This window comes from Xyrauchen texanus, chromosome 13 (genome assembly GCF_025860055.1).
Source record: "Xyrauchen texanus isolate HMW12.3.18 chromosome 13, RBS_HiC_50CHRs, whole genome shotgun sequence".
NCBI classification, from domain to species: domain Eukaryota; kingdom Metazoa; phylum Chordata; class Actinopteri; order Cypriniformes; family Catostomidae; genus Xyrauchen; species Xyrauchen texanus.
This window is the reverse complement of record NC_068288.1, coordinates 43,046,587-43,072,662: the sequence shown is the minus strand read 5'-3', so window position 1 is coordinate 43,072,662 and position 26,076 is coordinate 43,046,587. Positions and strand designations below refer to the sequence as shown.

At 37.9% G+C, this 26,076-nt stretch overlaps 2 protein-coding genes and 1 pseudogene across 2 annotated transcripts in view; all 3 read right to left on the bottom strand.

Annotated features, from left to right (window-relative positions):
- LOC127653782 (ubiquitin-like modifier-activating enzyme 1) overlaps positions 1 to 9,949 on the bottom strand; it is a 42,120-nt gene extending 32,171 nt beyond the window's left edge. Inside the window, exons 1-5 of the mRNA XM_052140548.1 lie at positions 9,819 to 9,949; positions 8,829 to 9,024; positions 4,096 to 4,170; positions 2,280 to 2,478; positions 2,102 to 2,193 (exon numbers count right to left, since the gene is read on the bottom strand). Coding sequence (XP_051996508.1) covers positions 2,102 to 2,193; positions 2,280 to 2,478; positions 4,096 to 4,170; positions 8,829 to 9,024; positions 9,819 to 9,949 — 693 coding nt within the window. The remainder of the gene's footprint in view (positions 1 to 2,101; positions 2,194 to 2,279; positions 2,479 to 4,095; positions 4,171 to 8,828; positions 9,025 to 9,818) is intronic.
- A 7,171-nt stretch (positions 9,950 to 17,120) lies between these two features.
- Positions 17,121 to 18,071, bottom strand: LOC127654482 (odorant receptor 131-2-like). Its single transcript, XM_052141703.1, has one exon. The coding sequence runs from the start codon at positions 18,045 to 18,047 to the stop codon at positions 17,121 to 17,123; it is 927 nt and encodes a 308-aa protein (XP_051997663.1). The 5' UTR covers positions 18,048 to 18,071.
- Positions 18,072 to 25,148: 7,077 nt separating this feature from the next.
- LOC127654481 (odorant receptor 131-2-like) lies at positions 25,149 to 26,076 on the bottom strand (annotated as a pseudogene).

Genomic DNA, 26,076 nt, shown 5'->3' with positions numbered 1-26,076 from the left:
AAAGATATCTCTTTTTGAGTTCCTCAGATGAAAGAAAGTCATGAGAGTAAATTATGACCAAAAAAAGTTTTTATTTGGTGAACTATCCCTAAGAAATAGTTTGCCCAATAATACAAATTCCATCCCAGATGTGTATGACTTTTCTTTCTTCTGCAGAACACAAATGAAGAAGAATATTTCAGCTCTGTAGGTCCATACAATTACGTGAATGGTGACCAAAACTTTGAAGTTCCAAAAAGTACTAGAGGTCAGCACAGGCCTTAAAATGAAACAGAACCAGACCCCTACCCAAGAACAAAGGCAGTATAAAATTAATCCAAATAGTTTTGGGTGAAAACAGACCAAAATATAACTAATTTTCACTATAAATCAGGACATCAACAGTCGCTTTGGCGATCATGATATCAAGTTCAATTACATATCCTAGCACCATCTAGCGCTCTGCACATGCATCATGCACTAGGAAGTGTAATCGAGCAATGGCAAGATATACAGTGAAAATTTATATTTTTGTCTGTTCTCACCCAAAACCAATTGGATCACTTCAGAAGACATGGATTAAACCACTGGAATCATATAGATTACTTTTATGCTTTCTTCACATGCTTTTTTGGAGCTTCAAAGTTCTGGTCACCATTCACTTGCATTGTCTGGACCTACAGAGCTGACACATTCTTTGAAAAATCTTCATTTGTGTTCAGCAGAAGATAAAAAGTTAAAAGAATCTGGGATGGCAGGGTGAATAAACGATGAGAGAATCTTTTTTTTGGGCTGAACCAATCCTTTAAGGTGCCTGAATACCCTTTGAAGTAAATGGTCTGCACTTATATAGCACTTTTTTAACCTTAGCGGTTTTCAAAGCGCTATTCACTGTGACTCATTCACCCATTCACACACACACTCACACACCAATGGCGGCAAAGCTGCCATACAAGGTGATAGCCTGCCATTGGGAGCAACTTGGGGTTCAGTGTCTTGCCCAAAGACACTTCGGCATGTGGGCCAGGAATTGAACCGCCAACCCTGATATTAGTGGCCAACCAGCTCTACAACCTGAACCACAGCCGCCCCATAATAGTCCACTTTGCAGGATACTATTGGGTGATTGGACCAGGCTCATACAGTGAGACTAATCTTCTTCCTAACAGAAAACCCAACTGAGATGTTATTCAGAGACTGCAGCCCATTCCATGTGTGTGTGTGTGTGTGTGTGTGTGTGTGTGTGCGTGTGGCTTTTATTCAGGAAGTCCATGTGTCATGCACTTGCTATGTATGACAAAGAGGACACTGACTAAAGCAGCATGCATCCAGAGCTTTTCATAAGTCCTGTCTGTCCATGGTCGCTTACCATCTGAGCAGGTTCTCTGAAGAAGAACAGTCTGAACAGAGAGGCACTCTGTTTGCTTTGGTCTGTTATGGGTGAAGCTGGCAAATATTTGGATGAAAACAGCAGTTGGGGCTGGACGGTTAATGAGTAGTTTTGTAGTTCACTGAGACCTCCTACCTGAGAGCGGACACCAACATGTCTGACAGATGCGGTGTATATACCAAGCACATTTACTGGGGCCGCCAAAGTTAACACATTCACTTTTCCAATTGATTAAATCTGTTTAAAGCTGTTAAAGCAAAGTTCTGAATTTCATTTATGCTGAATATTTAAACAAATATTTTGGTTATCATTATTTACTCCCCCTCATGTCACTTCAAAAATCTGTGTTACTTTCATTCTTCCATGGAACACAAAGATATTTTACAGAGTGTCTAAGCTGCTTTTTTCCCCATACAACAAATGATGAATAGAGAATGAGGCTGTCAAGCTCCAAAGTGGGCAAAAAGGCACCATAAAAGTGGTTCACATGACTTTTACACTATATCACAAGTCTTCTGAAGTCATACAATAGCTTTGTGTGAAGAGCTGATCTAAATATAAGTCATGATTTACAGAAATGTTTCCCTATGCCTTAGCTCTTAAAATCTCATTCACATATGCACTGAATTCAAATATTGGGCATTTAAATTTAGAGTCAAATTTTAAAAAATTCAGTGTTTTGAAAATGTCAAAGAAATTGTGAGATATACATTATAAAATATTATTATTTACCTTCTCTAACTCCTGTGGATGCATTTGGAAGTTCTGATCACTCGGCTGGAGTTTTGACAATTTCTCCTGGAGCAATTCTTGCTTAACGTTGTCTAAGAGATGCAGTGTGGAAAAAAGATGTAAGATATGTAATAAGTAATTCCATATCTTTCCATATCTAAAATCATTTTAGGCTCACCCTCTACTCTTCTTTCATCAGTCTCCTCTTTCAGCTCTTGATCGGTCACTGCAATCTTTACACTAGATTTAGGAGTGAACTCTGGCATTTTTACTCCCAGCAGAATGTTCTGAATGCCCACATGATTCCTGGAGCCTTCAATCCCATAGAGGTTCCTGTATAAATTGGCCGCTGCCACAATAAAGTCCATATGTGTAGTCTAAAGGACAAGATAAACAAATCAGCCTAAATCTGCATAATTTTATTATAGCTACAAAACATTTACCAGTAAAAACACCGAAGCGTCATTCAAACAACATCAATTTACTTGAGAAGCAAAATTGCAGAAGATTTGAAGACTTCTTTTCAATGTTTATTCCAACTTTTTAATGCATACTCAATTGGCAAATAGCTTTTTTTCTTGTTTTAAGCATAAACCTCAAATTTGGTTAGATACAGAATATGCTTAAACAGCAAGAAAAACAATGACAAAGAAGTTTGAAAAATACATTTCATTCAAGATATATTATCTGAACAGGGATATTGACAATGGATCTTCTTTAGAGTTGTTTTGATACAGTTTGCATTGAGGTGAAACTAAATATGAATCTTTCTAGTTGTTTGACTTCGATCACTGAATGGCATGGATCACAAACACAAAAAAGTCACAAAAAAATGGGGGAACAGCAGAGGTGAAATGATGAGAGAGAAAGTGTGCAACACACACACACACACACACACACACATATGTTGTGTTTCCATGTTTTATGGGGACTTTCCATAGACATAATGGTTTTTATACTGTACAAACTTTATATTCTATCCCCTAAACCTAACCCTACCCCTAAACCTAACCCTCACAGAAAACATTCTGCATTTTACATTTTCAAAAACATAATTTAGTATGATTTATAAGCTGTTTCCTCATGGGGACCGACAAAATGTCCCCACAAGGTCAAAAATTTCGGTTTTACTATCCTTATGGGGACATTTGGTCCCCACAAAGTGATAAATACACGCTCACACACACACACACACACACACACACACACACACACACACACACACACACACACATATATAAATATAAAACATTTTAAATGTTCCAATCTAGTGAACCTTTAAAACCATTTAATTAAAATAGACTGTGATTAATCAAAAAGGAACACTTTCCAAATGGCCAGATAACATTTAGAAAGAATTGGAAACAATGGGTGTTAAAAGTGTATAATGGTTGCAGAATGGCTACAATGGAGCCATTTGCTTGAAAACATAATTAAAATATTTAAATTGACTTCTGTAATCATTTACAACCCCTATGAGTGACTTTCTTTCATGGAACAAAAAGGAGCTCTTATGCAGAATGGCAGGAACTGATAGTGGTACTTTCTGAACTGAATTCACTTAATGAAAGATAATGGTGACTGAGACTGAACAATCTACCTAACATCTCCTTTTCTGTTGCATGGATGAAAGAAAGTCACATTTGTTAGGAACAACATAAAGGTGAGGAAATTATGACAGAAATTCCATTTTAGTGTGAACTATCCCTTTAAGACATTCTCTTTCTTCTGACCAGAATACATGCTTGTCTGTAAGGTATTCTTAAAGTGAAAAGCTCGACCTGTTTGTTAATTTGGCACTGTGTGTTTATGTGTGTGATAGTGGGGGTGGTTAACACGTTTTCAGCTTGCTTTGTTAATCTCAGGTGATCACTGATATCAGATTCAAGAGAGAGAAACTGTGAGCAGCTCAGATAAACACAAGTCAGAAAGTCTGAAGAGGGTGATGGGAGATCCCAGGGGCTGTGGGCCGGGATTTACTGGCTAAAACTTACATTGCTGGTGTCAAAGGTCAAAGGATGTGGATATCTCTTTGCACCCATCCAGAATCGAAGACCAGAGCTTGTTACCTTCAGAAAAACAGCAAGAGAAGAAAGAAAAAACAATAGAGTTTTTAAGATATAAAAAGGTGCCATAATACATATAATGTTATCAGTAAACTAACATACACATGAACCAGAGTTGGGTGTAATGTAATATTACATTTAGGGAATAATGAACCAAGAAAATAGGTACTTTTTCCAAATAAGAACATGCAACTAATAATAAACAAAGAAAAATAGTCTATTATTGTTTTATTTTTTGCTAATATCAACATTGTTTATAAAAATATAAAAATATAAAACATTGTTTGAATATATTTAAAGTGTGACATGAAAAATAATTACATTTAAACACATTTAAAAAATATCTACAAGCAAAGCCCAGCAGTTAAGATGCCTTGACATTATAAAGGAATTATAAATTACATTATAAGTAAATATATATATATATATATAATGTAAAAATAAAAGAATAAAATACTAAAATATATTTTAATGTCTAAAATATTGAATTGAAAGAAATATAAAATCTGCATAGTAAGAGAAAAGATTCAACCAACTTACATTACTTTTATTTGATGTAATACAAAATTTTAATGAACTTTTACAACTATATGTGCAAATAATTAACAAAAATGTGGTATTTTATTGTTCCTTTTCTCTAAAAATCAACAATTGTCATAAAGTTAACTTATAATAACAAAAACAAGATAGTAAATGATACAATATTGTTAAAATAAAAAACATACAGTAAATAAAGTGTAAAAAACCTTGTGAAGATGCTGGAGGAATCGGGTAGACAAGTATCTATATCCACAGTAAAACGAGTCCTATATCGACCTAACCTGAAAAGCTGCTCAGCAAGGAAGAAGCCAACTACCCAAAAGGTCTGACCCAAGATAAACAATTTAAAGGCAATGCTAATACTAACAAGGTGTATGTCAACTGGGAATGTGATGAAATATATAAAAGCTGAAATAAAAAATTCTCTCTGCTATTATTCTGACACTTCACATTCTTTAAAGTAGTGATCCTACTTGACCTAAGAAAGGGAATGTTTACTACGATTAAGTGTCAGGAATTGGGAAAAACTGAGTTTAAATGTATTTGGCTACGGTTAATGTAAACTTCTGACTTCAACTGAATATAAATGCAATTAGCTTTTATTAAACTTAATGTAATAATGCAATGTTCTTTTAAAAAGTAACGTTCTCAAACACAGCATGTGACCCGTGTAAAACCTCTTGATGAAAGGCTACAGTAAACAAGATTGAAAGACGTCTACATGTGTTGTGGACCAGATGGGGTCCCTGCAGCCACTTGTCACATGCTGATGTGAATGGGATGTGATTGGTGACCATAAAGCCCCTGTCTCCATACCTTTTGCTCAAACAGACAGAGTAATGACTTTATCATATGTGTGTGTTCAATAAAATGAAGTCTCCAAATAGAAAACAGAAGTGACTGTTGACAAGACCAAAGGCAGACCAAAAGAACTGTGACTCAATACGTTTTCCATTTGTCTAGACTTCGGTGTGTAGATCTTTGCAAGCGATTAACATCCATCTCTTGGCTTTGCAGGAAAGTAAACCTTTCAAACAGTGTTAAAACGGTTAAACAATGCTCATACAAACCTCACAAGCTATTTCTTGAGAGACAGAGGATTTTCTTAACAATCAGAACTACTCTGATTCAATAAATCCACGACTGCTCAGTGTATGACACAGAAAAGTGATGCATTGTTGCATCGACCAGAACTGTGATCTAAATTCCTTCAGGTTTTGCAACTGTCTGGGCTTGTAAGATAGTGGACATTTCTGGGTTTCAACACTCTGTGTCTTGTCCATATCACCCCTCCTCTGACTGAATGTTTATCTTTGTGTGCAGGGACCAGTGCTATGGATTTGATCATCCACATCTATACAGTTACTCAACCACAGATGCACAGCCAGTAGAAGATTGATCTGTTGTGTTTTTCTCTTTAAGTTCAGTAAGATTAACACATTTGTAAAGGATGTGCCATAATGTGCAGAAATTGCCATGTTGTATACAATACGTAACATGAATGAATATATACTAATATCTAAGTGTTTTAACAACTTCATATTAAAGGGCCCAATGTATAATCGACAAAATCATCTTGAAACATCGAATGGGTAAAGTTTGAAACTTATTTGGGGGATGAATTCAGAATTGTAATAAAATTAGCCAGTTATAAGCACTCCTTAATTTACACTGTACACTGGTCACCAACGTTTGGGCAAATGGCATAAATTGGCAACCATTCAGAAAATAACAACTGGTTATGATATCAATCAGTGTTCATTATTGGTACGTCATCATGTAAAACCATGTAAAAATGTAATGACCTCTCTCTATTACTTAAAACAATGAGCAGTACCCCCACCAGACATTATGATTAGTCAGAAACTTCTGTTGACAAAGACAACAGTGCCGCCTGCTGGTTAGAAGTGCAACTGACACATTCAACCATAGCAAAGAAATTACACTGTGTGTGTGTGTGTGTGTGTGTGTATATATACAGTGAGGAAAATAAGTATTTGAACACCCTGCTATTTTGCAAGTTCTCCCACTTAGAAATCATGGAGGGGTCTGAAATTGTCATCGTAGGTGCATGTCCACTGTGAGAGACATAATCTAAAAAAAAAATCCAGAAATCACAATGTATGATTTTTTAACTATTTATTTGTATGATACAGCTGCAAATAAGTATTTGAACACCTGAGAAAATCAATGTTAATATTTGGTACAGTAGCCTTTGTTTGCAATTACAGAGGTCAAACGTTTCCTGTAGTTTTTCACCAGGTTTGCACAGACTGCAGGAGGGATTTTGGCCCACTCCTCCACACAGATCTTCTCTAGATCAGTCAGGTTTCTGGGCTGTCGCTGAGAAACACGGAGTTTGAGCTCCCTCCAAAGATTCTCTATTGGGTTTAGGTCTGGAGACTGGCTAGGCCACGCCAGAACCTTGATATGCTTCTTACAGAGCCACTCCTTGGTTATCCTGGCTGTGTGCTTCGGGTCATTGTCATGTTGGAAGACCCAGCCTCGACCCATCTTCAATGCTCTAACTGAGGGAAGGAGGTTGTTCCCCAAAATCTCGCAATACATGGCCCCGGTCATCCTCTCCTTAATACAGTGCAGTCAGCCCTGTCCCATGTGCAGAAAAACACCCCAAAAGCATGATGCTACCACCCCCATGCTTCACAGTAGGGATGGTGTTCTTGGGATGGTACTCATCATTCTTCTTCCTCCAAACACGGTTAGTGGAATTATGACCAAAAAGTTCTATTTTGGTCTCATCTGACCACATGACTTTCTCCCATGACTCCTCTGGATCATCCAAATGGTCATTGGCAAACTTAAGACGGGCCTTGACATGTGCTGGTTTAAGCAGGGGAACCTTCCGTGCCATGCATGATTTCAAACCATGACGTCTTAGTGTATTACCAACAGTAACCTTGGAAGCGGTGGTCCCAGCTCTTTTCAGGTCATTGACCAGCTCCTCCCGTGTAGTTCTGGGCTGATTTCTCACCTTTCTTAGGATCATTGAGACCCCACGAGGTGAGATCTTGCATGGAGCCCCAGTCCGAGGGAGATTGACAGTCATGTTTAGCTTCTTCCATTTTCTAATGATTGCTCCAACAGTGGACCTTTTTTCACCAAGCTGCTTGGCAATTTCCCGTAGCCCTTTCCAGCCTTGTGGAGGTGTACAATTTTGTCTCTAGTGTCTTTGGACAGCTCTTTGGTCTTGGCCATGTTAGTAGTTGGATTCTTACTGATTGTATGGGGTGGACAGGTGTCTTTATGCAGCTAACGACCTCAAACAGGTGCATCTAATTTAGGATAATAAATGGAGTGGAGGTGGACATTTTAAAGGCAGACTAACAGGTCTTTGAGGGTCAGAATTCTAGCTGATAGACAGGTGTTCAAATACTTATTTGCAGCTGTATCATACAAATAAATAGTTAAAAAATCATATATTGTGATTTCTGGATTATTTTTTTTAGATTATGTCTCTCACAGTGGACATGCACCTACGATGACAATTTCAGACCCCTCCATGATTTCCAAGTGGGAGAACTTGCAAAATAGCAGGGTGTTCAAATACTTATTTTCCTCACTGTATATATATATATCTCAGGGGCCATTCACTCAGAATGTATTCTTGTATTCGAGCTGTATGTAAACATGCACTTGATGGATGAGTTGTACACATATTAAGATTAAGATTTATATGTATATATTAGTTAAAGAAATATGCACTAACATGAACCAACCAAGATTAATAAATGCTGTAAACACTATAGTTCATTGTTAGTCCATGATACATAAAGCAGAACTAATGTTCACGAACAGAACCTTACTGAAAAGTGTTACCACAACAGTGTAGAGTTAATATGCTTATAAATGCAGCCTCTGTTTATTCCACTGTAAATATGTTTTTTTTGTTTTAACATAAGAATGTGTCCTGTGTGAACGGCCCCTCACAGTGCATTTATTGCAGGAACAATCCACTAGAAGTAATGTGGGTTCTTACTATAAGCTCAATGATGATGGCTCACAGCTTGCTCTGGTATAGTAACCAGAAGGTTACTGGTTCTAGTCCGGGAGCTTTACAATTACCACCACACCAGTCCGGGATTAAAAATCTGTTGTGTTACCTGGTTAGGAGGAAAGCAGTGTGGTAGTTGCCTAAGGTGGTTGTTGTAGAGTATTTCCCACTCTCTGCGGGCCCATCTGACACAGTCCATCCAGTTTTGAGGCCGTTCCTGCGTCAGACTCCTATAGACGCCCTCCAACACTTCCACAGCCTCTACGTCCCCACAGGTGACTGTGCGCTCCACAAATGCTGGATCACTACAGAAACAGCATGGAAAGACCAAATCAAAGACTCAAACTTCTAGTAAAAAAAAAAAAAAGGACTTAAATATTGATCTAATTGCTTCAGAAGACACTAATTTAACCACTGGATTAATATTGATTACTTTTATGCTGCCTTTATGTGCTTTTCTGAGCTTCAAAGTTTTAGACGCTGTTGACTTGCATTGTATGGACCTACAGAGCTGAAATATTCTTCTAAAATCTTTGTGTTCAACAGAAGACAGAAAGTCATACACATCTGGGATGGCATGATGGTGGGTAAATGATGAGAGAACTTTCATTTTTGGGTGAACTATCCCTTTAACACTCAAAGGAGATTCTTTACAGGACACGCAAAAATTCGCTCAATTAGCAATTTTATTGCTAAAATGGGTCAGAAATGAGAAATTAATTCTGAGAAAAGCCACTTTGTTTGAAATCGTGTAACAGTATTTAATGCAATGACAAGTGTCCAAATACTTTTGGAGCTCCTGCAAGTATTGTTATAGTAATTTATTGGCACTTTTGACAAAGAGATGAACTGCTGTTATGTCTTAAGTTGGTCAAACATGTATATCAGAACAGACAAGGCTAATAACAAGTGTACAAATACTGAGGTTGGCTTGTAAAAGCTTGTTTAGAGCCTCCTCAAAATGGGTGTTTTTAACCACAGTAAGCTGTTAAGTTTTGATCAGGGGTTTGGTTTGATGGGTGGGTCCTTCCTGGACTTCACTCAAAGGCTGTTGTTTGCCAACAGGAAGTAGTTGAGATTGAGGCAGTTATGTGTTTGCCTTTCCTCTGCAGTATCTGCCTGATGCACATGCCACCTCAACTTCCTGCACACTCTGCTCTCTATAAACATCCTACACTTCATTTCAGATCTGACAACAGTTGGCACTTCTGGCAGGAAGCCAGTGGACATCTTTGGGGTTGCACTAGTAACGGATGGCTAATCCTGGACACGAGGAGCCAATTAAAAAGCAGTGTGTGGACACAAAGTGTACAGATAGACATAGAACTCCATATTTTCTCTCCACATTGCCTCGAGATACTGGTTCACATTCTCTGCAGCTTGAAGAGACCCTCAAACTGGTCTGTTCCCACTGAAAATGACATGGGTTTAATTCGTGATTCACAGACAGCTTCCTTTTTTCAGAAGTGCATATGAGAAAGCAAAATGGGCATTCAAATTTTCACAGTGTATTGGTACATTTTCACATGTATTTTGATTGGTGTTATCTGAAAGCTTGCACTAAATGTCAAAACTGGGAGTAGCAGACAACAGTTTTACATCCTGGTGCCATCCATTTAAACGCTATTTTTTTGAAAATGACCTGGTATGGATATTGTAGGCAATACTTATGCATCTAATTTGCAGATAAACACATTATGGCAATCTTTGTCTTGTTTTTGTACCTGTAGTGTGTGCTCTATACGGTGTGGGATATAATTCAGGATACAGAGGGGAATGGCTTTCTCCATATATTCTGTGCATATTTTTGCATGCATGGAATACCCGGATGATCAACTACATTTGTCAAAATGTGCAGTACATACACAGAGCATGGAATTGCACTCACTACAATTTTGATGTAGATCGTATCATTATATCTAATCTATCAGATAATTAATTCTCTACATAATTAACCCTAAAAAAAAAAAACTAAAAAAAACCTCAAACCAAAATCACCTAATGAAATAATTTTGAGCTGGCCATCACTAGAAATATATACAGCTCTGGAAATAATTAAGAGATCATTGCAAAATTATCAGTTTCTCTGGATTTATGAGGCTTGATTCATGCATCCTTCACAAAGATGAATCTGCCCGATTTCAGCCTTGCTGAAGCACCCCCAGATCATCACCGATCCTCCAACTGGTCGTCTAATGGTTTGACTGAGACCTGTAGAGGCCCTCAAGCCACAGTGTCTCGCATCCACTGTGAAATTTGGTGGAGGATCGGTGATGATCTGGGGGTGCTTCAGCAATGCTGGGATCGGGCAGATTCGTCTTGTGAAGGATGCATGAATTAAGCCAAGTACAAGGTTATCCTGGAAGAAAACTGGCTTCCTTCTGCTCTCACAATGTTCCCCAACTCTGACGATTGTTTTTTCCAGTATGACAATGCTCCATGCCACACAGCCAGGTCAATCAAGGTGTGGATTTAGGACCACTGGATCAAGACAGTGTCATGACCAGCCCAATCTCCAGACCTGAACCCCATTGAAAACCTCTGGAATGTGATCAAGAGGAAGATGGATGGCCACAAGCCATCAAACAAAGCCAAGCTGCTTGATTTTTTTGTGTGCCAAGAGTGGCATAAAGTCACCCAACAGCAATGTGAAAGACTAGAGAGCATGCCTAAATGCAAAAATCAGGGTTATTCACCAAATATTGATTTCTGAACTCTTCCTAAATTAAAACATTAGTATTGTGTTGTTTAAAAATGAATATGAACTTCTTTCTTTGCATTATTCGAGGTCTGAAAACACTGCATCTTTTCTGATATTTAAATAACAATATATATGTATTCACTACAAGAATTTTTGACATTTTAAGAATTTATATTTTTTATTTTAATTAATTTATTAAATTCCATGACATTTATAGGCTTAAAAAAATTCCCTGATATTTGGAAGTAGAAATGATAATGAAAACCCTTATTTTATTATATACTGTTATTCTATAACAGTATAGATCACAAAACAATTAACATGTAAAAAAATAAATAAAAACAAATGTATGTACATATATATTAGCAATATTTACCTAAACAAAAAAACTCCAGATTAGTAGGTTGATTCACAAAGGAAACTCTGGCTGACATTTCCTTACAGTTCAACAGGACATGCCACATGACTCACAAACGTACATTCTACACCACTGAGCCACAGATCTACTCATTAGATGAATAGACCAGGATGACTGTAACAGATTTGCAGTGAGGGTAATGTCTCCCTCTATTGGTGGAAATGAAGAAACGCACTCACCAGGAAATACTTCTGTTTTTTCCATTTTTCAGGGAAATAACGCCACATTGAAAAGTAGATCCAAACGACGATCTGTCCATCATATTGACTGTCTCTCTGCAACACAGACACAACACACATACACTACAATAACTTTATATACTACTATGCTCTTCACAAACAAATGACAAATTGCATCGAGTAATTTTAGCATGAGAATGCAGTAAAATGACAGGAGCACAAGCATCTTCAGTCAGGACACCTATGTTTCCCTAACCTTATGACCAATTAATTTTCATGATTTTTCCAGGCCTTGAAAGCACAATTTTACATTTACATTACATTTATGCATTTGGCAGATGCTTTTATCCAAAGCGACTTACAGAGCCTTTATTACAGGGTCAATCCCCCCGGAGCAACCTGGAGCTTAGTGCCTTACTCAAGGACACAATGATGGTGGCTGTGGGGATCGAACCGACAACCTTCTGCTTAACAGTTTAGTTTAGTTTAGTTAAGGATGACTGCAAATCTGTTACAGTCATCCTGGTCTATTCATCTAATGAGTAGATCTGTGGCTCAGTGGTGTAGAATGTACGTTTGTGAGTCATGTGGCATGTCCTGTTGAACTGTAAGGAAATGTCAGCCAGAGTTTCCTTTGTGAATCAACCTACTAATCTGGAGATTTTTTGTTTTGGTAAACATTGCTAATATATATATATATAAATTTTTTTATTTTATTTTTATTTATTTTTACATGTTAATTGTTTTGTGATCTATACTGTTTAATTTAATAAAATAAGGGTTTTCATTATCATTTCCACTTCCAAATATCAGGGAATGTTTTTAAGCCTATACATTTTGTGGAATTTAATAAATTAATTAAAATAAAAAATACAAATTCTTAAAATGTCAAAAATTCTTGTAGTGAATACATATATATTGTTATTTAAATATCAAAAAAGATGCAGTGTTTTCAGACCTCGAATAATGCAAAGAAAGAAGTTCATATTCATTTATAAACAACACAATACTAATGTTTTAATTTAGGAAGAGTTCAGAAATCAATATTTGGTGAATAACCCTGATTTTTGCATTTTGGCAGTCTCGTTTAATTTGTTTTTGTCTTTCTTTTTCTTATTTTTTATATATTGCCAATGCCTTTTATATACACTCACCTAAAGGATTATTAGGAACACCTGTTCAGTTTCTCATTAATGCAATTATCTAATCAACCAATCACATGGCAGTTGCTTCAATGCATTTAGGGGTGTGGTCCTGGTCAAGACAATCTCCTGAACTCCAAACTGAATGTCAGAATGGGAAAGAAAGGTGATTTAAGCAATTTTGAGCGTGGCATGGTTGTTGGTGCCAGACGGGCCGGTCTGAGTATTTCACAATCTGCTCAGTTACTGGGATTTTCACGCACAACCATTTCTAGAGTTTACAAAGAATGGTGTGAAAAGGAAAAACATCCAGTATGCGGCAGTCCTGTGGGCTGAAAATGCCTTGTTGATGCTAGAGGTCAGAGGAGAATGGGCCGACTGATTCAAGCTGATAGAAGAGCAACTTTGCCTGAAATAACCACTCGTTACAACCGAGGTATGCAGCAAAGCATTTGTGAAGCCACAACACGCACAACCTTGAGGCGGATGGGCTACAACAGCAGAAGACCCCACCGGGTACCACCCATCTCCACTACAAATAGGAAAAAGAGGCTACAATTTGCAAGAGCTCACCAAAATTGGACAGTTGAAGACTGGAAAAATGTTGCCTGGTCTGATGAGTCTCGATTTCTGTTGAGACATTCAGATGGTAGAGTCAGAATTTGGCGTAAACAGAATGAGAACATGGATCCATCATGCCTTGTTACCACTGTGCAGGCTGGTGGTGGTGGTGTAATGGTGTGGGGATGTTTTCTTGGCACACTTTAGGCCCCTTAGTGCCAATTGGGCATTGTTTAAATGCCACGGCCTACCTGAGCATTGTTTCTGACCATGTCCATCCCTTTATGGCCACCATGTACCCATCCTCTGATGGCTACTTCCAGCAGGATAATGCACCATGTCACAAAGCTTGAATCATTTCAAATTGGTTTCTTGAACATGACAATGAGTTCACTGTACTAAAATGGCCCCCACAGTCACCAGATCTCAACCCAATAGAGCATCTTTGGGATGTGGTGGAACGGGAGCTTCGTGCCCTGGATGTGCATCCCACAAATCTCCATCAACTGCAAGATGCTATCCTATCAATATGGGCCAACATTTCTAAAGAATGCTTTCAGCACCTTGTTGAATCAATGCCACGTATAATTAAGGCAGTTCTGAAGGCGAAAGGGGGTCAAACACAGTATTAGTATGGTGTTCCTAATAATCCTTTAGGTGAGTGTATATTCCTATTACCACCGGTGGTGGTGTAGTGGGCTAACGCACTAAACTGTTAAGCAGAAGGTTGTCGGTTCGATCCCCACAGCCTCCACCGTTGTGCAAGGCACTTAACACCAGGTTGCTCCGGGGGGGGATTGTCCCTGTAATAAGTGCACTGTAAGTCACTTTGGATACAAGCATCTGCCAAATGCATAAATGTAAATGTATGTGCACTTACATTTATACAATGGTTACCCTTTGTGCATTCCCAATAAAAAATAACTAAATAATAAAAACAAATTAAATGAAACAATAGCTTGGTGTGAGAAACAGACCATGAAGTCACTGGTATTCTGCAGTGGTAAGGGCTGTTTCTCTTTATGTACCTGTTCAATCATTGGGCATGAAGCCTTAAAATGAACAGAAACACGCTTCGTTCACAATATACAGCCACATTAAAACCACCAACCTAATATTGTGTAGCTCCCCCTCGTGTTGCCAAAACAGCTCCAACTCGCATCTCAGAATAACATTCTGACATGATATTCTTCTCACCACAATTGTACAGAGCAGTTATCTGAGTTACCGAAGACTTTGTCAGTTCAAACCAGTCTGGCCATTCTCCATTGACCTCTCCTCTACAAGGCATTTCCATTCACAGAACTGACGCTCACTGCATGTTTTGGCACCATTCTGAGTAAATTCTAGAGACCAGCAGTTACAGAAATACTCAAACCAGCCCACCAACCATCAGAATGGGGAAAAATATGATCTCAATAATTTGCACCAACAATCATGCCACGGTCCAAACCACTGAGATCAATTGTTTCCCCATTCTGATGGTTGATTTGAAGAATAACTGAAGCTCCTGACCCGTATTTGCGTAATTTTATGCACTGCACTACTGCCACACAATTGGCTGATCGTATGGATGATTGTTGGTGTCAGACGGGAAGATTTGAGTATTTCTGTAACAGGTCAACAGAGATTGGCCAGACTGGTTCCAACTGACAAAGTCTATGTTAACTCAGATAACCACTCTGTACAAATGTGGTGAGAAGAATATAATCTCAGAATACTATAGTGTACCATTTACTGAAAAGTACAAAGTTACAGTGATGGTATTAGATGGTAATGCTGAATTTTTAATTATAATTTTAGTTATGTATGTGTTTGTCAATGTATGCACCTGTGAACTGTATTTTTATTGAGAATTGTCAAGTGTTATTGTAGCGAACAGCAATGCTATCAATGCCGAATTTGTGTATATGGCAGCATGAAATTGACTACAATCATCTATAATTGACATGTAGAGTCAAAGTGCAAGAATTGTTATTAAAAATTACCTATTTGTCAGCGGATAATATACAGTATGTATTTGGTTTCTTTCAAAACGAGATTCTGAGGAGCGTTTCACTTTCATCACTGTCAATATGCAACTTCCGCTCGTGCTCAAACCCAAGCCCGGCCATATTTGCCACTTTAAATGTTTTAATGACCATCTGTTATTTACATGTTAATATATTAATGTTTAATATAATAGGTAATTCACCTCACAAACTCCCACTTTACCTGATGCTCAAATTCCAGAAGCGAGGTCACCTATGAAAAATCGAGTACAACCATAGGAGGGCGCCCCTGCAGCTCAGTCAGTACGGGAACCTCAGGGTGCGTTTCATTCAGAAGTGATCATCCCTATGCCCTTCGAAGACTTTACTCTCAACAGAGCGCCACAGTGACTGCCCACTTTTTCAGCTGTCTGGGTTCCATTAGTATTTTTAATTAAAATTTAATTTTAATTATAAGAAGTGGAATAATATAAAATAATAGGCAATAATTAGGCCATAATACATAGGCCTAATAATGTTTTTTTTTTTTAATTTATTAATTTGATTTAAACAATGTTTTGTTTTTTCTGGTAATTTTTTTTTTCGTTTGTTTTAAATGGAAAAATGTATATATTTTTATTTATGGGTATTTTTTTTTTTTTTTGCATCTAGCAATTTATTTAATTGATCAAACCCAGAGAATATTGCAGATATGTTTCAAAAGTAAGCTATAAAAAATATTTAATTTAGTCTTGTGCTAGTGTTAAAGCACATTGCAGCTTTTCTTCATTTATTCATTTAATACACTTGCATGGAACACACACACACACACACACACACACACACACACACACACACACACACACACACACACACACACACAGAATTTATATACAATTGTGTTTTGCAGATTCTTCAATAGCAGGTTCCACAAATTTTGCATTTATTAATTTAATATTAAATTTGTGTTATGTATTATGTATATTAGCAGCATAACAATTTGAGTGGAAAGTTATGCCAGCATGATTTGAAAATGCTCCAAAGAGCATCTTGTGTGCTTCAATGCAAGCTTGGACATTTGGCCTTTTGTAGATGTTAACATGGTCAATGTCACAAATTTGCTTACATGTGATTTGTGACCCACTTTTAATAGTACAGAATCTTAAATACAGTATTTCTTGTTCATTTTACATTATATTATTTCATTGTTTTACATTGTTCTAAATCCTAAAATGTTTATTTCCTGTTTTTATATTCCACATCTCAGATTATCAGTGATGTCTTTAGGATTCAACAGTAATAAATCTGTTTACACTTGAACAAAACATTGCCAAAGCATTCTAGCAAATCTTTAAATACAAACGAAATAACAAATAAATACAATTATTTGAATATATAAAATCTTAATGAAATTAAATGTCAAATTAAAATCAATTTTTTGATGGCACAACCTTTAGAATAATAACTTTACAAGCAAAATGTTCTTTAATTTCTTTCACAAACTTCTGGTCTCGCACACCATATATCAAAGGACTCAATAATCTCGGCATAATATTTGTGAGCAGATAATTAAAGAAAGAGATCTTTGTTCTGTGAATGGGGAAAAAGGGAACAAGAATCATATCCAATACAGGAGGGATATAGGATAGCATACAAAGAAGCAACTGAATGCCGTGCAACAATATTGTATTCCTAGCCTTTCTTACTGAACCCTCTGAAATTGCCTTTCTGGCTGCAAAAAAGACTTTGCAATAAGTGTAGATGAGAATGATCCACACCAATGACATATAAATGACTTGTGAAGCAGTAGTGCGGTCCTCGTGGAGTTTGGAGGGGAACACACTAAAACGATAGCAAAGCACAAAAGAACTAAAGAAAGATATCGGCTGGGTTGCAATTAAAATAATGATGTCTGCCAGAGAGGGTATAGCTCCGATAGCCCATAGCAAACAAATAAAGATGTAAGTCCTGTGTGGTGTGCATATCTGAGAGTGATGCAATGGTTTACATATAGCAATGTAACGCTCTATGGCCATGCCAGCCAGGTTCAAGGGTGAAATCATATAGGTGGTTGTGCCTAAAACCACCAATGTGCAACAAATTGGAACATTCAAATGTGGTGAAGCGTAGGTCAGCACATATAAAGTCACTGATATACAGATCATGAGCATGTCACTGATTACGAGGTGAATGTATAAAATATATCTGGAGTCTCTTGAAAACATTGGATTGACAAAGAAAGTGACCACTAACATACCATTGATACAATTAATGATCAGAGCGAGAGAAACAATCACAATGTTTTTGGCGAGAGCTTCTTCATAACCATCCACAATCCAGACAGTTGTTGAGTTCATTTTCCGGTTCTCATAAAGCAGTGATCTGTAACAGAGAGAGAAGCAGTTCAAAAGGGATGTGTTCTAGACACAAACTTTATTTAGTCCAAGCAGATTTTAGACTAAAAATCACTATTTATAGGAAAATCTAATGCATGACTATAACCATTTACTTTTCCTCTAAAAACTTGCAGTCAATTAGAGCGTTTGCTGCAAGATTTTTTCATTTGTTCCATGTTGTCCTCCTGTCTTCTCAAATATTAGTTCCAGCCCATTTCTTTCAGAAGTCTTCTAGATAGACTTACATTAGAGTGGAAGAACTAGTTATAGCTTGCTGGCAATGTAAAACTCACCCGAGTGAGTGGGGTGGTACAGTACGCCCTCATGTGCTATATATGGGCTAAATAGGACAGAGATCATGAATATTAAGTTTGCAGGTTATTGCCTGGGGGTCAACTGAAATTATTCAAACATAATTTGCCTTTGAATCAGTTACATTCCATCGAACTAGCTTTAACAGACAGACAGACAGACAGACAGACAGACAGATACAGTAGATAGACAGACAAACAGATAAAGAGAGAGAGACAGAGACACAATAGACAGACAGACAGATAGACAGACAGACATACATATAGACAGACAGACATATACAGTAGATAGACTATCAGACAGACAGACAGACAGACAGATAGATAGACAGACAGACACAATAGACAGACAGACAGGCAACAGATACAATAGATAGATAGATAGAGACAGACAGACAGATATATACAGTAGATAGACAGACAAACAGATAAATAAAGCGAGAGAAAAAGAGACAGACAGACAGACAGACAGACAGACAGACAGACAGATAGATAGATAGATAGATAGATAGATAGATAGATTGATAGATAGATAGATAGATAGATAGATAGATAGATAGATAGATAGATAGATAGATAGATAGATAGATAGATAGATAGATAGATAGATAGATAGATAGATAGATAGATAGATGATTTGTACATATTTCTCATGATGACCACATGGAGTAGGTATATATTATTGTTTGATTAATTGTTCCTGTGATTTTCTGTTCACTGTTTTGTAAACAAAAGATTTATTTTTTTGAGCTTTAAAGTTGTCCATATCATAATTTTTAAGAGGGACTACTCTTCTGGGTGGATGAACTTTTGGTTAAATTGCATTTTACCCAGAATATTCCTCAGTGATTGGATCAGATTGATGTCACAAACCCAGCCAACCAAACATACGGCATCATGACAACTGAATAAGAACTTGATCTTAAAATAGTTTAATGGTCTAGTATCAAGTCAGATAATTTCTGGATGATACTTAAAAAGCTGAGGAACTCCGGTTGTTGGACTTCAGTTGTCACTCCGCCCTTCACATAGTCAGAAAAGTTGGAAGTGTCACAAATACTGAAAGAGTACTTGTCTGAAATACAAGTCATGGAGAGAGGGGTAACATTAACATTGTTATTGGCTATCTAAATCCACAATTCCAACTATTAGCACTATCCGTTTTGCATATACAGTTTAAACTCACAGAGCACTTAATTAGGAACACTATATGGACCTAATAAAGTGCCAAACATGGTCTTCAACTGTTGTGCCCACCCAACTCAAGGTTTGACATGTTGAGCATTCTGAGATGCTGTTCTGCACACTACAACTGTACTGTGGGGTTATCCGAGTTACCGTCGCCTTTCTGTCTGCTCAAACCAGTCTGGCCATTCTCTGTTGACCTCTCCCACCAACAAGGCATTTCAGTCCGCAGAACTGCCACTCACTGGATGTTTTTTGTTTTTTGATTCGGCCAAGCACAGGTAGACCTGTTCGCTTCCACGGAATCCTCCCATTGCCCACTTTGGTACTCTCTGAGGGCTTCGCAAATATGCGTTTCCCCCAGTGAGCCTACTTGCACAGACGTTGTGCAAAGTCAGGGAGGATGGGGAGCAGGTCCTCTTAGTGGCCCCTTATTGGCCCTCCCGTGTTGGGCAACACCTAACACCTTTGCGAGGTTCTATAACCTCAGAGTTGAGCCAGTTTCGTCCCGTGTGTTATCAGGTGACACAAACAGGTAAGTTCAGGTCAGCTGGCTGGGTGTATCAGCTTGTGCATAGCGCCTTTCCCTCCCTTGAGGTGAAGACGTGCGCTCTTTTCCCAGTTGCGTTCAGCAGGAAGTGTGAACCCTGGACGTTCTTCCTTCCTAGCCTTGCGCGCCGGGTCTTTGGAGAGGCTCGCAGTCAGCCTGCACGGGCGTCACTAGGCCCCCATACTGAGGTAAGTGCTTCACATGTGCTGGTTGTCCCCTTCGGCAACCCCGTGTGATGTATATCCCGCAAAATGTTTTCCCTACCAGTAAACCGCGTCTTCCTTGGACAGAGGGCCCTCTGCCCTCTGCCCTGTTTGTAGTAACCCCATCCCATTTGGGTAGGGTCTACCACGACGCCGTTCCTCACAATGTGCTTCCGCTGCTAAGACCGTGTGTGTATTACACCTAACCCCCCCCCGCCCCTCGAGGCCGCGTGTGGTCTCCGTGGTATCCACCTCTTTGGAGGGACACCCCCCCAGCTTGGATCATATATTTGGCCCCCAGCTGAACGATTACATTCCTTTTACAGGGGAGAATAATAGAGAGAAGTCCTTATACTTCTGAGCAGTTAGCCATTCCCCTAGGTGCAGGGGACCGCTTCATGCCTGGCAGTGTGTTGGGGGTAGTTATGCGACGGCTTGCTGCGCTGGCTACGAGGCACACAGAGGTTTGCCCGTCTCGCAGCACCAGTCTGCATAACTCGGTTCAGCTCTGTGGCGTTTTCCATGCGGACCCCTAGTGTCAACTCATCGACACAGCGTCGAGTGAGTGACAGACGGGGAACTTCTCGGTTACTGATGTAACCTCCTAACGAGACATTGTGTCCCGCCAGCCACAATACTGAACCATCCGCTGAAAGCGTCGGGTCTTTGGCTCGGCTCCTCAGTGCGATACCTGATGTGTATTTGCAGCGTCACTCCTTTTATACCCATATGTCTGGAGGAGTGGCATGCAAATTTCACACAGCAATTCTCATTGGCCTTTTCTCAAAATCAGAGATGTCCAGGCTCCGCAGGAGCGACCCCTAGTGACAACTCATCGACACAACGTCTCGTTCCCTCCATCAGGGAACGGAGGTTACGTCAGTAACCAAGACGTTTTATTGAGAATTGTCAAATGTTATTGTAGCGAACAGCAATGCTATCAATGCCGAATTTGTGTATATGGCAGCATGAAATTGACTACAATCATCTATAATTGACATGTAGTGTCAAAGTGCAAGAATTGTTATTAAACATTACCTATTTGTCAGCAGATAATATACAGTATGTATTTGGTTTCTTTCAAAACGAGATTCTAAGGAGCGTTTCACTTTCATCACTGTCAATATGCAACTTCCGCTCGTGCCCAAGCCCAAGCCCGGCCATATTTGCCACTTTAAATGTTTTAATGACCATCTGTTATTTACATGTTAATATATTAATGTTTAATATAATAGGTAAGTCACCTCACAAACTCCCACTTTACCTGATGCTCAAATTCCAGAAGCGAGGTCACCTATGAAAAATCGAGTACAACCATAGGAGGGCGCCCCTGCAGCTCAGTCAGTACGGAAACCTCAGGGTGCGTTTCATTCAGAAGTGATCATCCCTATGCCCTTCGAAGACTTTACTCTCAACAGAGCGCCACAGTGACCGCCCACTTTTTCAGCAGTCTGGGGGGTTCCATTAGTATTTTTCCCATTAATTTCTTCCATAGACTTTTAATAAAATCTTTCATAAAAGAGTTGTGAGCCATGAACCAAACCAACCAGCTCCAAGGTGAATCACAACATCACGAACTTTGTTTTGAGGAAAAAAGTATTTGAAAATCGGACATACAGACAAAGGTACAATGATGTGTACTTATCGTGTTTCATGAGGGCACGGACTAAAATCCCACGAAGCATTGTGAATTATGTCATTGAATAAAAAACGATGGGATTATATAAAACTGTTGACTTTAGGTTGTTGGTTGTAAGTATATAAACATTTCTCATGGTAGATCTATCTTTAAAGGTTTATAAGTTAACTTTGAAAATCAATATGTTTATGCGATAAATGAATGGGATTTTTACTTCTGGAACCAGACTGTTGCGCTCTACTGTGACAGCTTAAGCTGGCTGAAAGCATGTAAATATATATATATATATATATGTGTCAATGGCTGAAAGGTGATTGGCTCAAAAATGGTCGAAACTGAATTTTTGTTTTGACCCCACAGCATGGCTACCATAGTTGTACTACTTTCAAAAGTGTCCTGAAGGAAGACATACATTTTTGGAACACATTCTCTACCTGAAATAGGAAAGGAGTCTAAACATTCATTTATAAGAATTATAATAATCTTAACTCTTATCTGCATACATCCATTTTTTATTGTTAACATTGAATGGCTAGTAGTTTAAAGAAATAGTTTACCTCAAAATTGAACTCTCTCTTCATTTAGGCCTCACCATCATGCCATCCCAGATAAGTGGCTTTCTATCTTCTGCAGACCACAATATAAGATTTTAAGAAGAATATCTCAGCGCTGTAGTTCCATGCAAGCTCCAAAAAGCACATAAAGGCAGTATAAAATATATATAATTCATAATACTCCAGCGGTTCAATCCATGTCTTCTGAAGCAATCCAATCGGTTTTGTGTGAGAACAAACCAAAAAATAACACACTTCCTTGTGATTAACTGCTGATGTCAAGTTTTATGGTGGAAAAGGAGTTATATTTTTGTCTGTTCTCACCAAAACACAATTGGATTGCTTCACAAGACATGGAGTAAACCACTGGAGTTGTATCGACTACCTTTAAGCTGCCTTTATGTGCTTTATGGAGCTTTGGGATTTGAAACTTTGACATTTTGGTCACCATTTGCATACTTTTCAAATTGCTTGTGGTTTATCAGTTGCATTGTATGGACCAGAGTACATGAGAGGAGCGGAGCGAGGAGTGGAGCGGCATAATTGTTCATGGACGGAAGAACGTTTCTTTAAAAATCGGAGCGTCATTGTTTTCTATTGCTCCAAGAGTGCTCTGCTAATGCTCTATCACGGGAAAACACCTGTTAACGGACATTAATGCAATAATTCATCAGAGATAAACACTATTGGCATGAAGGAAAGATGAAATTTCTGATATAACCTATGTTATGGTAATGTTTGACCGCCAGCATTTTCACGCTCCCTGTTATAAAGTTAAGATTGCGGTAAAGCTTGACTTAACTACATGCTTGTGTCTTGTCTCTTTATTCTTACGTCAACTGGCATATAGTGAAAATGAATGACGGGATGGCAAAGGAGAACACAAGTGGGGAGGTGATTGCCACGATCAAAGGTTTGTTGTAAATTCCTAAAAAAACGTGTCCAAAAAACACAATGATAATCCATTCACATGTGGAGAGAAAATCTAAAGGTCAATAATACAGATATCCCCTATTAAATATTTCAAATAATCATATCATTCTAATCTAATGCATCTCAATCTTAACTGTAGGCTATTATGTCCCGCATTAAACTTAACTGATCTTTTAATGATGTAAAACACCAACTGAACTAATCAACATATTAATATTGAGTTGCCATCTAAAATTATTTTAGTGCCTTAGGCTAATTTATGCATTATACATGTGCAGATGAAGAAGCTCAGCAAATGCGAATAAAGATTTAAAAACTAGTATTTTTAAAAGTGATCTCTGCATTTAACATATATTTTTGACAGTCTTATCTAGTTTTGATTAAAAAAAAAGTTTTATTACATTCTGAGAATGTATTTATTTTTTCGTTCACAGAATTATAGGGCAAGGTTAATTAAAAGAAGTGCCATAATAGAAAATAATAGGTAATAATCAGGCCATAATACATAGGCCTAATAATGTTTTTTTTTTTTATTTATTAATTTGATTTAATTTAATGTTTTGTTTTGTTCTGGCAGCTTTTCTTCAAGTCTTGTGTATTTATTCATTTAATACACCTGCATGGAACACACACCCACACACACACACACACACACACCACACACACACACACACACACACACACACACACACACACACACACACACACACACACACACACACACACACACAGTTGTGTTTCCATGTTTTATGGGGACTTTCCATAGACATAATGGTTTTTATACTGTACAAACTTTATATTCTATCCCCTAAACCTAACCCTACCCCTAAACCTAACCCTCACAGAAAACATTCTGCATTTTTACATTTTCAAAAAACATAATTTAGTATGATTTATAAGCTGCTTTCCTCATGGGGACCGACAAAATGTCCCCACAAGGTCAAATATTTCGGGTTTTACTATCCTTATGGGGACATTTGGTCCCCACAAAGTGATAAATACACGCTCACACACACACACACACACACACACACACACACACACACACACACACACACACACACACACACACACACACACACACACACACACACACACACACACACACACACAGAGGTCATGTGTGTGTTGAGACTAGTAGCCAATGTACATTTGATACAAAATTGTGATTGTGTTTTGCAGATTCTTCAATAGCAGGTTCCAAAAATGTTGCATTTATGAATTTAATATTCCATTTGTGTTATGTATTATATATATTAGCAGCATAACAATTGAGTGGAAAGTTATGCCAGAATGATTTGAAAATGCTCCAAAGAGCATCTTGTGTGCTTCAATGGAAGCTTGGACATTTGGCCTTTTGTAGATGTTAACATGGTCAATGTCACAAATTTGCTTACATGTGATTTGTGACCCACTTTTAATAGTACAGAATCTTAAATACAGTATTTCTTGTTCATTTTACATTATATTATTTCATTGTTTTACATTGTTCTAAATCCTAAAATGTTTATTTCCTGTTTTAGATTCCACATCTCAGATTATCAGTGATGTCTTTAGGATTCAACAGTAATAAATCTGTTTATACTTGAACAAAACATTGCCAAAGCATTCTAGCAAATCTTTAAATACAAACGGAATAACAAATAAATACAATTATAATAAAAATAAATAAAATGTCAAATTAAAATCAATTTTTTGATGGCACAACCTTTAGAATAATAACTTTACAAGCAAAATGTTCTTTAATTTCTTTCACAAACTTCTGGTCTCGCACACCATATATCAAAGGACTCAATAATCTTGGCATAATATTTGTGAGCAGATAATTAAAGAAAGAGATCTTTGTTCTGTGAATGGGGAAAAAGGGAACAAGAATCATATCCAATACAGGAGGGATATAGGATAGCATACAAAGAAGCAACTGAATGCCGTGCAACAATATTGTATTCCTAGCCTTTCTTACTGAACCCTCTGAAATTGCCTTTCTGGCTGCAAAAAAGACTTTGCAATAAGTGTAGATGAGAATGATCCACACCAATGACATATAAATGACTTGTGAAGCAGTAGTGCGGTCCTGGTGGCGTTTGGAGGGGAACACACTAAAACGATAGCAAAGCACAAAAGAACTAAAGAAAGATATCGGCTGGGTTGCAATTAAAATAATGATGTCTGCCAGAGAGGGTATAGCTCCGATAGCCCATAGCAAACAAATAAAGATGTAAGTCCTGTGTGGTGTGCATATCTGAGAGTGATGCAATGGTTTACATATAGCAATGTAACGCTCTATGGCCATGCCAGCCAGGTTCAAGGGTGAAATCATATAGGTGGTTGTGCCTAAAACCTCCAATGTGCAACAAATTGGAACATTCAAGTGTGGTGAAGCGTAGGTCAGCACATATAAAGTCACTGATATACAGATCATGAGCATGTCACTGATTACGAGGTGAATGTATAAAATATATCTGGAGTCTCTTGAAAACATTGGATTGACAAAGAAAGTGACGACTAACATACCATTGATACAATTAATGATCAGAGCTGAGAGAAACAATCACAATGTTTTTGGCGAGAGCTTCTTCATAACCATCCACAATCCAGACAGTTGTTGAGTTCAT